At 33.9% G+C, this 16,603-nt stretch overlaps 2 protein-coding genes and 1 pseudogene across 2 annotated transcripts in view; 1 reads left to right on the top strand and 2 right to left on the bottom strand.

Annotated features, from left to right (window-relative positions):
• LOC113066434 (tryptophan 5-hydroxylase 1-like) overlaps window positions 1-1,582 on the bottom strand; it is a 5,343-nt gene extending 3,761 nt beyond the window's left edge. The window contains exon 1 of the mRNA XM_026238326.1: window positions 1,439-1,582. Within this exon, the coding sequence (XP_026094111.1) occupies window positions 1,439-1,534 (96 nt within the window). The 5' untranslated portion in view covers window positions 1,535-1,582. The remainder of the gene's footprint in view (window positions 1-1,438) is intronic.
• A 9,015-nt stretch (window positions 1,583-10,597) lies between these two features.
• LOC113066385 (protein saal1-like) lies at window positions 10,598-12,754 on the bottom strand (annotated as a pseudogene).
• Window positions 12,755-15,227: 2,473 nt separating this feature from the next.
• Window positions 15,228-16,603, top strand: part of LOC113066384 (mucin-2) — a 37,623-nt gene continuing 36,247 nt past the window's right edge. Inside the window, exons 1-2 of the mRNA XM_026238291.1 lie at window positions 15,228-15,366; window positions 16,246-16,507. Coding sequence (XP_026094076.1) covers window positions 15,294-15,366; window positions 16,246-16,507 — 335 coding nt within the window. The 5' untranslated portion in view covers window positions 15,228-15,293. The remainder of the gene's footprint in view (window positions 15,367-16,245; window positions 16,508-16,603) is intronic.

Here is a 16,603-nt window from a genome sequence, read left to right as displayed (position 1 = left end):
AAATAAATATGCATAGTAGGTTTTTTTTTATTACTGCCATACCATCATAATGTATAGGCCCTGCATGTATTTATATTATAACTTGATAACTTGTCAAAATAAATTCTGTCATTTCTGCTCATCTTTATGAATTTAAATTCTATTTGAAGAGAAATTCAAAGTGGTCAAAAACTGCAATTAACGTCACTGCAGGGCGCCATAATTTTAAACTACAACAAACTCCAGTTGCGAACAGGTCATCCGATTAAAGGTGCTGGTTCCTCCGTCAGTTCAGAACCGCGGACAGCGACACTCATCATGACCTGCTTAACATAAGCGCCAGCAGAGGGACGCTCCACGAGCCCTGTCCCAAGGTTGCAGACGTGGGATTAGGTTCAAGAAATCACACCGATAATTATGATCAATGATATAAAAAATGTATATATAATGTATGTGAACTATATGCATCATATGCATTTGAAAAATGTTTAAATATATATATTTAATTTAATTTAATTGCTTTTGCATCCTTCAAAATATACTATGAGAGAACGACCATCAGCTTCTTCACCAGTAACTCGTTCAAAAATGCCAAAAGATCTTACATAATCTTTAATAATCTTTAAACAATAATTAGCGTGAAATAGTATTAAACAAATAAATAATAAATTGATTAATTATAATAAAATGTATAATCTTTACTTTATACTTTAAGCATTGCTATTTACTTAATATCAAGCCATTTAGAAATTATTCATTCATAATTTAATTCAATTTATTAACTACAAAATAGTAGCTTAAACTGACCCTCAAATAAGGCTTGTCGTCTACTGACCATGTTTCTTTTATCGCGCATGTGGGAGAGTAATCGTCCCTGTCCTCGTCTTCCCGACAGCAGGATTCCCGACAGCATTAGTGAACTGACCGTGGCAAGGTTCAGAGTACTGCGATTCACTGTCTCGGTTTAACATAGACGGGCTAGTGTCTGTCGACTTAAAACAATCTCATTTGGAGAGCGAGGAAGCCTATTATTAGCGCACTTTTGTTTTAATCTAACACTGGGATTAGGCTGCAATTAATCATTCTTCCACGCACATCTCTGTTAAGTGTACTTAATTTGATGCATCTTTAGATTTGGCGCGAGGAGGATTGGAACATAACGGTGTCAAGCATGGATGTGTTACGCTTAAAACTGAATGGAGAGCTTTTATGTCCACCACTGCATCTGTCAACTTCAGTTTCCTCTACATTTGACATTTGAGAAATCTCTTCTTCCTGGAAATCTGGCATCATAAACCTTATAACATCGTTTTTTTTAAAAATGTATTATTATTATTATTTTTTTTTTTTATGTGACTCCACCTGTTGAAAACTTCATAATCATAAAATGTATGCAAAATGACAGAATTTGTTAAAAAAAAAAGTGTGTCTTTTAAAATGCTGGAGAAAAAGCACTTACCTCATTGTTAAGTTGCTTCTCTTCCAATGTCAGACCAATGTTCATGGAGTCAAAAGATCTTCCTCTGCGCGGTCCCTCGCTTTTAGTTGAGTACATGCTGATGTTTCTTATTATTAAAATGAGTTTGTCAGTCTTTGAGCAGTATGTGCTACAGTTGTTGTAGTACAATGAGACTGTGCGCTTTGCTATTTATGAAGTCCTGAAGAGGGGGAGGAGGGGTGGCGAGTTAATCTTCCTCCTGACAGCAAATGGAAAATGAACAGCTTCTCACGTCATGGGGATATTATGAGGGACATACCTTTTCATATTCTCTTTGACATTCTGCACACAAAAAGATCTGTGTGTGAGGAGAGCCATGTCACTGGCAGGAGTTAGGAACAATCACGTCCACCGGACACCAAAAAGTATTTCCTGAAATCTCTCCTATCTGTCTGCACATGAAAAACTAAATATTAGTTTTGGGAAATAATTTTTAATTAACATTAAACTATTAAATAAATGTCCTAAAAATGGGAATTATAATAGTTTTAAAATATACAACAGTCAACATGCATTTTCTGAGTCACCATGATAAAATAATTAATATTTTCTGGTTTTATTTAGAAAGAACATTGTAGAGAAATTAACAATAGTAATTTTATGTACAAATAAAACTAAACAATTTGTGTCTCTTTTCATGGTGTTATGTACATTATTGTTCAACTAATTTAATTCTGTTAAGCGTTGCACTATAAATTTGATATTGTTCATTTAAACAAAAAAAAAAAACATACATAGAACACATTACAGCATTAAGTTAAAACGTCATTTGTATGTATACAAATATTTATTCAATATTAAAAAAGTAGTTTAATACAACATGACCAATATAAACATTCCATTCAAAAATGTTTTAATGAAGTCTCTTATACTCACCAAGACTGCATTTATTTGGTCAGAAATAAAGTAAAAACAAATAATATTACAAAATATTATTATAATTTAAAATAACTTTTTTTCTATTTTAATATACTTTTAAATGCTATGTATTCCTGTGATGCAAAGCTGAATTCTTCAGTGTCATTAGATCCTCCAAAAATCATTCTGATATGCTGATATGCCGCTCAAGAAACATTTCTTATTATCAATATTGATAAGTTATGCTGGTTAATATTTTTGTGGAAACAGGATTTTCAGGATTCTTTCAAGAATATTTTTATTTTGATGTTGTTGGGCTTTTTTGCAACAATGTAAATGTATTTACTTGCACTTTATTAATTTAATGCATCCTTGCCAAATAAATCACAATTGAAATGCAGTGCTGAAAAGCCAATTAAATAACTTAGCCTTCTTTCTCTTTTACTATATTGCAAGCAATTAAACAGTTACAAAGAGTTTAAATACAGCGGGGCATAGGACTGACGTTGGTTAAAGAAGCATGTGACCCCACTTATGATTATATGGGTCAAGTATATTCCAGACTTAACGTGGAGAAAGTGTTGATATCTTTGTTTTTTAAGAGGATTTACTCTGATTCCATGAATGAGTCTTAAAGGTGTGCGTCTAAAGTCAGTCCTAGCACTCCACTTAAGTAGAGTAGAGTACGGTCCACCCATCAAACTTAATGAAATCTGCTGGCCTAAAACACCTCAATCTAATGCTTCAATGGTGCCCCCCTGCACAGAGAGATCATCCTCTTGAGGGCTTTTACTGTAATTTAACCATGAACCCTAAATGCGGGACAAGGCTCACGTGATACTGAAGTGGGAAGAAGAGAAGGAAAACATCCTGAAGGCCAAGATCTCCTTAAAACCAGTTTATCTGTGTGTGGGACTGAGCACTTTTTTCTAGGAACCAGAATGACTGAGGTCTAAATTTCCCACCCTTCCTTTTGGGGTTTGGGTCACATGTCACTGACGTATCAGGTGGACTGACGGATAAGGTTCCCATGACAGGACCACACGCTTTACACAAGCCTGAGATAGAAGCAGTGGTGAGCAACTTCTGCATTTAAGGAGGCTTGGAAAACATGAATGAAGGAGCTTGATTCAAATACCGACTCTTTGTAATTCTGACTTTTCTGAATTGTACTATAAAAACTATTTATCATGTTGCCTAAAAAATGTTAATCTAAATTAACAGGATACGACAAATATTGACTGATGAAATACAGAAAATCTTTACATTTTGACATGTACAAATGTAAACATTAATGAATTCAGTATTGTAAGAAAATCAACATTGTTAGTCTAAGGGTGTGTTCAAAAAAGAAATAGCGTTGGTTTCTGCAACAAATGTGGGCAACAGGATATTACATATGTTACACAACAGGATATGATGTCATGAACTATGGCTCCTGTTTTTAATCAATTGTAAATAATAATAATCATAATAATAACAAAAATATGTCAGTAAAGAAAATAATGAAAAACAATTAAATTAAAATATTTTTGTAAACAAATCATAAATTAATTGTACTTTTTATATGTAATTAATTATACAGTATGTGTGTGTGTGTGTGTGTGTGTGTGTATGTATAAAACAAAATATATAGCATATTTCCATACAATCTATATAATATCTAAAATAAAAAATCTATATAATTTAGGATTCATTCAATTTATCAAAAGTGACAATAAAGACGTTACACAAGATTCCTAAGATTGTATTTTAAAATATACTAAAATACAACAAATAACCCCCCCCCCCATACTGTGTATATGAATATATATATTCATTATACAGTAAATATATATAAAAATTTGTAGGTGCCACACAGTGTTTACCAACATACAGCACAAGACATAACCCTTGTTAAATGGAAGACTGGAAGTCTAGTGTGACTACAGGCTAAAAATAATTATGACACAAATCATCATCTAAATCTAGGAGCTGTGATGTCTTACACGTGTCAGAGTTTGGGGAGGGTGGGCAGTGTGTAAACTGAGGAAAGCCCACCTGGCGGAAGACAAACAAACTCCTATCAACAGCACAGGCGTTTGGACGGGGTCTGTGGGGAGGAGGCCGAGGACTGCTGCTAGATCAAAGCCTGAGCTCCGGGGATCTGGAGACGACACGGACGCTGTGCTGTCATGACTGATGGGTGCTGTGTCAGAGTCCCATGAGCCTTTGAAGAGTCTGTTTGCTTTGACATTACCACACGTGATGACAATCAGAAGAGCCAGAAAAAGGAACATTAGGTAACATAAAAGGGAAACTTTGTAGCCTACTGTATACTTGCTAAATTTACACAAACCATAAAACCCTGAAAGGTGACTGAAACATAACAACCGTACTGAGAGCTCGAGTGGGTTTAAACAGGTTCGTAGCTATGTAGATGCGACCGGTAGTTTTAAAGATTGGTGCTGAATATGTTTTGTCTTGTCTTGATAGCTTGGAGTAGATTAGTTAGAAGAAGTGAATTGATGTTAGAAATTGATATTTAAACATGATGAGTCAGTCTATCTCTCTCTCTACACACACAAAGCAAGCTCAGTGTTAATTAAAGGAAGGGTTGGCTTACATTATGCAGCCTCTGGTTTCTTTGTGCTGTTTGTTCTGAAGAGGCTCTTAGCGGCAGCGAATGCTCATCGGTACATACTCATCTCATTACAGCTCCCTCACAACCACAAGACATCTAGAAACACCAAGACAACACAATTTCACGCTAACATTGACATGTTTCATAAAGAAAATAATGATTATTTTAGGATCATTACCATTATTTTTTATTTTTTTATAGATGAATTATGAACAGGAAATGTTCTAAACAGATTGTGCTGTGACCATTTTAATGTCACATTCAAGTTTGTGCTATAGGCTTCATCTTCCATGTAACAATAAAAATAAAATAAGCAAAAATTGGACTAGGTATGCATTTACAAGCAGGTTTGCCGAATGATGTCTGGCATTCCCTGAAGAGCCAGAAAATCACAATCCATTTTGTATTGACAAAACCACTGTGTGAGAGAGTGCAACTAGAGACAAGGGAAAGTGTGAGTGTGTTTATACATTTTTTGTGTTCATTTAGAATATTTTGTTTTATGATTTAGTGGCACAGAGAACATGCATATCCTAGACAGACCCCTCACTGATAACCTGGCCCAGACACACACACACACACACACACAAAAATAGCGATAAAGGGCAACTTTAGGCTTGACTGCTGCAGTAATATATAAAAATAGCTTCCTGTCTAATTCTGTTCTCACAGATCTAGCATGAACTGGATGCACGGCATCTGCTGTATGCGAAAATCTGCTTTGCATTATAAATGAGTTCAGCAGGGATGAACAATAGCATGAGTTTGAATTGTGAAACTTTTTACTGGAAGTGAGTCACTTAATTTCACACTATATACATATAAAAGTGTATACAAAAGCAAAGTGTTTTTTCATGTACACTGACTCATCATGTGTCATTCTTGGTCATTTTAGGAGCTTCATCTCCGACAGAACAAACACAAAACATATGCTATCAGTGGATCAGCAGAACCCCACTGCTATACATGCAGATTCACTAGGAATCAGTCATTTAAATAGTTGTCAGGTTCGGGCTGAGAAATCACTACATTCTGATATTTCAAAGCCAGGGAGGGTTGCAAGTTCACTGGACCCTGTTTCCATTAATGCAGATGGACTGTCATTACTGATAGGCATCAAAATGTTCCTGAAGGCTTCCTAACACTTCCTTCTTTACACATATATCACGTCAGGTACTAGATAAACAAGTTTAAAAGCAAACAGAAAGAAAGAAAGAAAGAAAGAAAGAAAGAAGAATGTTAAATCAATTGTTTACTTAAATATTATGTCACTATTTACTCACTCTCATGTTATTCCATACCAGTTATTTCTGTGTGGAACACTGTTTTTATTTTCTATGCAAAAAAAATAATAATGCATATCTTAGGACTGATTAAGATTATTTTCACTGTGATAAATTCATTTCTTAATTTCTTCACTTTTTCTATCTCTCTCTCTCTCTCTACATATCTATAAAGAGAAATATATAAATATATATTATTTATATATAGTAAATTAACACACACACACACATACTGTATATATATGTATGTATGTGTATATATATATATATATATATATATATATATATATATATATATATATATATATACAGTATGTGTGTGTGTGTGTTAATTTACTATATATATATATATATATATATATATATACATACACACACACAACAGTATTTATAATTAATATAGAAGTAGTTATTTTGTAATATGTATTATGTATTATATAGCTGGACTGCATCTACATATATAAAAAAATATGAAAAATATAAAGTGGTCCTTTATAATAATAATAATAATAAATGTATATTATAATAATATTATATTAGAAATGTAATTTTAAAAACATATGAAAAGCTGAAAAAAAATCTGTTTTTAATATGTTTTTAAAATCTATATTTACCTATGACAGGTATGTTAAATTTAGGGTAATTTTGAACACATATAAAGGCTTATAAAGGCTTGGAATATAGTATTTATTATACAATTATGATACTTTTCAGTCCTTTTTGGAGTTTGACAGCTGTGGGCACTATAAACTGTCCTTGTATTGAAAGAAAGGAAAACATTATAGGGTGAGTAAATAATGACAGAATTCATCTTTAAACAGTTAGTACACACCATCAAGTATGAGATGGCATCAGAGTTATTCTGGGATCTCCAGCATGAACCAAAAGAAAGTTTCATTGTGTGCATGTTGACAGGAGAGATAAACAGCAGCTGAAGGAGACTGTGATGAGAGGCAGCTCCACGGCCCTTAATGAGCTCCAGCGCACAAGCAGCTGGACGAACGAGTGAAAAAAAGGACGTACGTGCCAGAGAGCACAATGCAGACGTGTGGTTGCATGTGTCACGTGCCTGCTGACTACTCCAAAGACCTCATTCATGTTTAATGACATGCATTGTTGAGTTCCTACCTGATCCAGTTGTCTATTCATCAAATGGAATTTCTGAGGTAATCAATCGTAAATAATAACCACTGACTTTATACGAACCATAATGAGGTGACTACCACTAAATAATGACAAAGTTTGTGGATGTTTTTTGGGATCATTTAGGCCACACTTTAACCCCAAATAAAACAGTGGCATCTGATTTTACCCAGGGTAAATGTTACCCAGGGAGCTAATTTTAACAACCAAATTAATTGGTTTGTGAAAAGAGGGAGTTAAGTGGAGAGTGGAGAACCGGGGTTAAAAAATAAGATGTATTCCTGGAAAGGTATATTCAGATGTACATTTTGATGAAAGATTAGAAAGAGAAAAAAGGTTTCATTGGAATAATGTGAACCAATGAATCAATCACAACAACTAGACCAGTAGCATGTATTAAGAAAGTGTGAATAATGTCAATTCTGACTGTAAAAACGCCAAAAAGTAAAAAAAAAAACATTCATCTTATGTTCACAAAGGTGCATTTATTTGAACAAAAATACAGCATAAACACTTATTATTATCATCAATGTTGAAAACAGTTGTGCTGCATTATATATGCATTTTTTCAGGATTTGATCGATAGAAAGTTTTAAAAAATTGTGTAATATTCTGAATGTCTTTACTGTCACTTTTGATCAATTTAAGGTGTCAATTTACTTGCTCGTGCATTTCTGCTGTATGCCTTTATAAATAATAAAATAAATAAGATGGCTCAGTTACTAAATGTCAAAGGTTTGGCGTTTGTGTGCATTTCAACCCAAATGTATGAGTTTTACTGGCTGTTGTACACATCTAACATAGTAGACTAGAAAGTGGGCGAAGTGCATTTTAGGTCATGGTGCATGTTCTGGGCATCAGTTGGATGATGATTGATTGACAGCTGCTAATCATCAATGTTGATGCTTTCACTTCTACATGAACAGCGATTCCTCCATCTCAACCAGTCTTCTGTCATCTCGTATCAGTTCATCGTTCTCTCAAACACTCAGTGGTCTGGATCTAACAAACTCAAGTGCTTCCTCGGCTTGAGGTGAGACTGTCAGATCTTCCTCAGGTAGAGCTAAAAAAAGACACGTCAATCAAAGGTCCTTGTAAACCTGAGCATATGGCCTTTTCGGGCCAACCAAGATTCCCTCAAAAACAAAAAGCCAGCGGCTTAAAATCACGCAAACGTGGTTAAAATTAGCCCCTATCTGCTTTCCATTCAGGCCAGGTTGAGATCCCAGCTGAGTGTCTGGCTGTGTCTCTCTCAGGTCCTCCTCCTACACACCACATTTCCATAAGAATGCAGCACGCTCTGCATATCAATCCCAACTCTTAATTAAAGAGCTGCTATATTCCTGCTGGCGTCACATACGCGGGAAGTGCGCAGTAGTCCCTTTCTCCCCGTTCTGTTGGCCATTTGGAAAGCAAATGAGAGAGGTGATCACAGCACAGACGTGGCACGCACGTTTGCAGGACACCTGATGGGTTTTTTAGCAGGGAACATCAGTAAACACTCCAAGTGTGTGTAAAAAAAAAAACCTTCGGCACTTGTTCGCTATCAAATGCTGAAAGTTATTTCACTTTGGGAACTTGAAAATATATAAATATAATAAAAAGAAAAAACAAGTACTCCAGGACAAATATAAAACACAACATTCTACAAAACAGGTTATGTTTACTATTTAGAAATGTCAAAGGATTCAAACACAGCTGATGATATACACAATTCTAACAAATATTTTAAGCTATAATGTTTACTGTGAAAACTTATTTCTTTTTTTTTGTCATATCTAAACAAAAGATCAACCCATTCATGACCTGTGGATGAGAGAATATGAGAAGATCTGTGATCAACCAGGGTCTGTAGGGGCAGCTAAAAAACTAAAAATACAAAAAAAGAGGAGAAGAACGTAGCGCTGTTACATGTTGAGGTACAAGAGTGTCAACCACAGACACACAGCTTCTCTCTGTCAAATAACCTTCCTTGACTATGGAGGATAACAGATCCTGAAGATTAAAGGGAAGTTTCAATAAATGAATATGTAATATATTTAACATTTGTATGTTTTAATTTAGGAATTTCGAAATTAATTGTATATTTTCATAGTGTAATATAATATAATACAACATAATTTGTTCTTAATATAGTATACTATATGATATATATTAACTTAAAAATGTATATATTGTAAAATAAAATGTATTATTTTTATACATCACATTTTTATAATATAATTTAACATAATAATACATAAAACTTGGAATTTAATATAGTTTTATTATTTATTATCGTAAACGTATAACTTTATATTTTTTTATAATATAATATAGAATATTTGTACAAAATTATACTTGTATAATATTTTTTTTTAATTTAATTTATATATTTTTAAATATATTTTTTTATTTAAATGATAAGTTAGAATTTAATAATGTATTACTGTTTTGTAGCTGCCAATTTCACCTTTTTCAGCTCTATAAGGATGGCTGAGAGGAACTCGGCTGTGGTTTCAACTAAAGCTTTGAGCTGTTCATCTTTCACTTGCTTCTCTTCTTCTTTCTGACTCTCGTCTGATTCTGGGTTTCCAGCTGTTCGGCTCTGACGGCATTCAGCATTGAACTGCAGGATGCGAATAAGACTTCTAATAATTCTGAACCTGATATGAATAAAAACACATTATGAAACCAAAACAGCAATACAACAGCAAACATTCAACAAACAAAGCAATGCATCTGACACTGGAGACGAGGTAAAAACAAGAAATCACTGCATAAAATAAAAATGTATACTATAAGGACATATTAAATTGATCAAAAATGTCAGTAAAGATGTTACAAAGATTTCTATTTCAACTAAATGCTGAATCTTGAAAACAAAGTATCACCATTTCAATACAAATATTAAGCAGCACAACTGTTTTCAACATTGATAATAATGAGGAACGTCTTGAGCATCAAATCAGTGTATTAGAATGATTTCTGAAGGATCACGTGACACTGAAGACTGGAGTTATGATATCTTAAAATTCAGCTTTGCATCATAGGAATAAATTATATTAAACAGCAATATTACAGTTTTTACTGTATTTTTGATCAAATAAATGCAGCCTTGGTGAGCATAAGTGACTGAATATCAGAGAAGGAATGCCAATGTGTAGCTAAAGTGAGAATGTTATTGCCCCTAACAAAAACGTTAAATATAAATAGATTTTCAGGGTCGGTGTGTGTGTGTGTGTCACCCAGTGCCTGCATGCCCTCTTCTACTGTAATCAGAAGCTTGAGTGAATGAAGATACACTTCCAGATCCTCTGGACTTTCTGACCTACAAAATGTGAGCCTAAATTCATTTTGTAAAACAACATTAATCAGATTCAGGTGGAACGTCATCTCTTCCTCTAGCAGCAGACAGAAGGATATGTTGGTAGTAAACAGCTCGGACAGACAGACGAGCAGAAGGTCACATCACCTTAATTAACATGTCTCACCTAAGCTGTGCGCGGCCTCAAGCAGAGAGGACACAATGTCCTGCTGTGTGTCCTTATTTGGGTCATTGTTGCTGGGTGGGGTGGACACCCAACTCTTCATCATCTCCTCATCCTCACCAAAGAGCTTATCCACCAGCTCCCCAACCTTAACCAGCGAATCCACTGCAGAGAGAGAGAGAGAGAGAGTATTTGGCGTCCCAATACTTGAGAGGCTCAAATCCGTTTTATTAATTTAAACTAGTTAAAACACATCAAATGTAAGTATTTTGAAATTCTCTTTTGTATTTTAATATAAGATGCCAATTCATTTGAAATATGTTGATGAATTTACAATTTTAAGTGAAAATATAACCTTTAATATATATTATTTATTTTACAGGAAATATTAACATAAATAAGAATGACCTAAACTTATTCATTATTCATTAAGCAATCATTTGGTCCCAAACTAACAAATTTTGTTTTTATAAAGTTCATTAAAAACTAATATAAACAATAATAATGACACAAAAACAAACAATAAATATTAACTGATATCCAGTTAATTTAAGTAATTTTTAATGTTAACCTTTTTAATAATTTAAAATATAAATTCAACAAATTATATATGATTTATATATTAAATATTAACACAAATACAAATTAATAATAAAAAGCTAATGTTGGTTATTTATTAGTAGTAGTAAATGTGTATTTAATGTTGATTTCTAAAAAGCAAAAATCACTCATGAAAAAATAAATATATGCGTAAGTTTGTGCTTTTTTTTTAAAGTACCATTAGCAACATTTTTAAATATCACTGACCATTGGTGCAGCTGCTCATGCTGAAACACAGACGGCTGCTGTTGAATCCTCTCTAGCCACACGGGGGCGACATCAGGCTGAGACTGGCACATGAGCAGGAGCCTGAGGAAGCCACAGTATTGCAAGTCAAACAACCACATACAGTAGAATGCAGCATATATTGCGAAGTTTTCTTCAAATTTTGTAACAGGGCTTTATCAGCACTGACCTGCAAGTTTCCGCAGGTGGATCACCGTCCCCGAGCAGCAGAAGCAACACAGCGCTGAGATCCAGAGACCAAGTCGGACATGATTTCATTTAACAGAATTAGCAGGATAGTATTTACAAAACTAGTTCAATTATTCTGAGGTGAACAGAAAGGGAGAAAGATGCTATTTGTGTCTCTCTTACCATAGGTCAGAGTTCTGACTGAGAGATACACATGCATCATATTACCCAGAATTCCAACGCAGATTTCCTGTAACACAAGCTATGAGTAATTATAAGATGATATAAGCATTATGTAAAGCAGTTACGTTGGTGAAATAACTTAGTGTGAGCCGTGGAGTACGTGACTTTGCGGTTAAACCCAGCAAGATACCTGGAGCTTTAAACTCTTGAAGAAATACAGCCACATCCTGAAGTTTGCCTCATACATATGTCCCATACTTTACACAAGTCCTCCTCCAGGTCCTCTGTCAGTTCCACTGAAGAATCATTTAGCCCACTTCCTTGATCTGTCACCGTCTAGAAGGTGATTTAACTATATATTAGGAAATAAATGAAGGAATTGCACAACTTCGAGACAGTTACTGATGATAGACAGAGATTAATTTATATGTTTTATTTTTACTTTAGAATAATATTTATACAATTATGATAAGAATTATAAAGAAAATTGCAATTAAAAAGGGTCAAATTATATTGAAATGTGATTTAAAAAAAGAAAACTTTAAAACATACCAATATTTTTAATTAAAACATCTGACCTGTACTTATTAAAATATATAAAAGAGAAGTGATAACACTAAAGAACAGAAGAGTCAGTGTTTGCTGTACACCGTCTCCCCTCGGTCTTATCTTCCTCTGGTGGAGGTGATGGGGTGCGGTCCATCTCTGGCGGTCCATCTCTGTGGAGGGTCCACAACTGTCTGCATCCACCTCCTCCTGAGAGCATCTGCCATTGTGCTCTAATGAACCCAGTATATGTGATAAAAACATGAGGGATGAGATAAAATGAATGCATGCATAAACCTCCAATACACAGCATAAAACACATGCATGCATGCAAAAAATAAAAGTCAGACATAAAGTATAAATACCTGCACAAACCTCTCATGCACCCTAAATACAAAACATGCATGACCACATGTTTGCATTTAACTTCTCATTCATTCTCACTCATTCATGCAGGCATTCAATGTTATCCGAGAAATTCTAAAGCCTGATCTAAATGCATGCACGGATAAATCGAGTTCATGAAATAAATGCATGCATTTTATTATTTCTTTCTCTGTGATTAATGTGTATAACAATGAGTTGCGTTAAGACATGAGTCCACCAGGCAAGTGTGAAATGAAAACTAGTAGTGGTGTATGTTTAAAACTCGAAACGTTTTGCAGGTTTATTTATATAATAACTTTACTGGTTAAACAGTATTAAACAGTATATATATATATATATATATATATATATATATATATATATATATATATATATATATATATATATATATATATATATATACTGTTTAATACTGTTTAATAAATTATTATTCTTAGCATGACATTTAAAAATTGTAAAATTGTAACTGTGAATCATATCCAAGTAATGTGTACATTTGTCCTTTTGAAATGGCATAAGAAGTGCAGCGCCAGCATTTCAATACAGTAACTGTCACAACTGTTTCATAGTTTACATCAGGTAATAGTAACAGAGTGCAGTGTTATATGGACAACATGACTAAACATTTTCCTATCTTGTTTGTGAACAATGACACAAGGACATCAGGCATGTGAGAGGACTTCACCTTCGCTGTCTGGCCAAGTTCAGGATAGCCTGTGATGTTGAAGAGGATCTTCAAAAACGGGATACTGTTACATTTATATATTTATTACCATTTTTTGTAGTATTGTTTTGAATTTATCTCATCACTGTGTAAAACTGTGTAGAAGTGCGTGTGTGTTTGACTGTGTGTGTGTCGTATCTGACACACAGATCTTCTTTCAAAAAGATTGAGTTGTTTCGAGTTGAGATTAAGAGTCGTTGTTTTAGATGCGTGTTTAATAATTTATGTTGCTAAAATAACATTCTGTTCCATAAATGCATTGTCTGCTTGTTGATTTAGCTACTTTTTAGTACACTGTACATTTGCTACTGTTACAATTAAAAATGGTAGAAGGGTAAAAACATTGGTATGTTGTATGGAAAACAGCTTCAGTAAATAAAATTGGTAATGGGTGTATTACATGTGCAAATAATCATTGCATTCACAATAATCAGTCATACTGGCGGCATTTAAAATTCTGCTTAAGGCCCCATTAAGGCTTGGGTCTGCACTATGCTAGACTAGGCTAATATAGTTTTTTTACTCTTTGATATTTTATTTTGTATTTATTTATTTAATTTTATTAATTCAAATTTTTACTCTTTCATTGGAATTACTTTTTATTTTATTTTTTAAAATGTAATTATTGTTTTATTTTGTTCTGTTTTATTCTGCTGTTAATACTGTAAAACGTTTTGATGACTAATCTTTAGTTTCCGGATGAACTATTTTTCGAAAGGTCCACAGGGTCAACCGTGCTTAAAAAAATAGCTGAAGAAATACCCATAAACAGTTATGCGTGACATCGCATTTCTTACAAGTCTGATATCTTGAACAAGAAAAGGAGAATGATATGAGCGCAGCCGGATGGTGGACGGTCAGTTTGTTTTAATTTGTGAAAGCACTGGTGGCATTCAGCTTGAGACACACCTGTGTACCTGCAGAGATGCTGAACGTCAGATTATCTGCAACACACACAGGATGTTCAAACCTAACATGCAATCATGATCACACAACATTTACTGGCATATTGCTGTAAGCTTGATGGGAAATTTGATACTTTTGACACATTTATGATCATATCCTACTTGAGAAATTCATATGCAGGTCTACAAAGAAACTCAGGACACTAAAACTCTAGTTATTTGCACAAAACCATTAGTCTTCATTCCGTTCCCTATATCTGCTGCTGAATGGTTTATTAATCACTCATTGTATATTTTGCAGGATTTAGAGTTGAATGTTATTTTTTCTAATCCTCAAAAGCTGTAAATTATTAACACTCTGCTGTAAATATAATATTCATTGAATATATTTTAATAAACGTCTCATAAAACATTGCTGAGAGTGGCAGAAAAACTGCTGCTCGCACACACACACACACACACACAAACGCACACACACACACACACACAAACACACACACACATGCCATCACTGGCCTTTTGTAATAGCAGGCTGATTTTTTTTTCTGTAACATACACCACAGAAAGCTGGCAGACCCTCCCTGCAGGGTGGAGAGAGAAAGATGTGAGAAATTATATAAAAGATGGTATGAAAAAAAAATCCAACAGTTCTGGAGCTGTACCTGTAGACCTCTCTCACCATGGAGTGGAGAGCATCCACGGTCTCCGTACTGCTTCTGGCACTAACCGGCATTCAGGTTAATTCAACCATGGGTAAGAGTTCACTTTCAGTCAAAAACCTCCTACTTGAAATTGTTCTTAAGAGGTTTCATTTGTCTCGTTTATTTTATTTTATTTTATTTTATTTTATTTTATTTTATTTTATTTTATTTATTTATTTATTATACTCCAAAAGCTTTGATGATAAATATTTATATTTTTGGATGAATTAATTATTTTTCTAAAGGTTAATAATCCCATATTTGAATAAATATCCCCAAAAATGATTTTTTTTAATTATTATTATTATTCATGTTTACGCATGTTAGAATTTAAGTATGTACATCAGTTATGAAGTTAAAAAATAAATGTGAAATTAATAGTTTCAAGTTGTGAAGATCATAGTTTCGTCACCTGAACCTGATACGATCAGTTGACCATTGATGACTTGCCTTAGAAGTTACTAAATATTTCCAGTTGCAAAAAAGTGACAACGTTTATTTACTTCCCTTCATGATGACTTGAAGTTCAGCTTGTTCAATTTTGCATGAATTTGTGGATTGACCGTTTAGTACAAATGTGAAAGTGACCAAATCAACAGTTATCTGAGTATGTCATATGAATTACTGAATTGTCAGTGAGTTTACAAACAGAGAGCATAATTGTAATTAAAGTTTAATGACATATAGTTCAAATTTAAATACATTTATATAACTTCTGTAAGCATGGATTTTTTAAATAATACATTACGTTTGACATACATACATTAGTTCAGTGATCAACATTCCAAATGCCACACAAATTTTGTTTAATTGATTTTTTAATGAATTATATTTTAATTTATGACCTGTGGTAGAAGAACCAAAATTTGCCAAATGCTTTAGATTCTCTCCAACTTATCATATTTCTTTCTTTCTTTCTGTCTTTCTTCAGTCTATCCCAGTAACCATGTCAACAGCATCTGCAGCATGTGGGGAGACTTCCACTTCAAGACGTTCGATGGAGACGTGTACCAGTTCCCAGGCATGTGCGAGTATAACCTGGTGTCTGACTGCCAAAGCCTCATTCACCAGTTCTCGGTTCACGTGAAGAGAACAGAAAACAGCACTGGGCCGAAGATCAGCAGGGTGTCGATTACCATCAATGACATTGGTGTTGAGTTGACAGAGAAACAGGTCCTAGTCAACGAAGAAAAGTAAGATTCTGGGAATCCCAGCTGCTGCTTAATCCTTTTACAGATTTAAAAGGCTTTAAAATCTATTCTGGCTGGTCAATCTTTCATTTGAATCTT

Source organism: Carassius auratus, chromosome 50, assembly GCF_003368295.1.
Source record: "Carassius auratus strain Wakin chromosome 50, ASM336829v1, whole genome shotgun sequence".
NCBI classification, from domain to species: Eukaryota; Metazoa; Chordata; class Actinopteri; order Cypriniformes; family Cyprinidae; genus Carassius; species Carassius auratus.
This window is presented reverse-complemented; position numbering and strand designations above follow the sequence as displayed.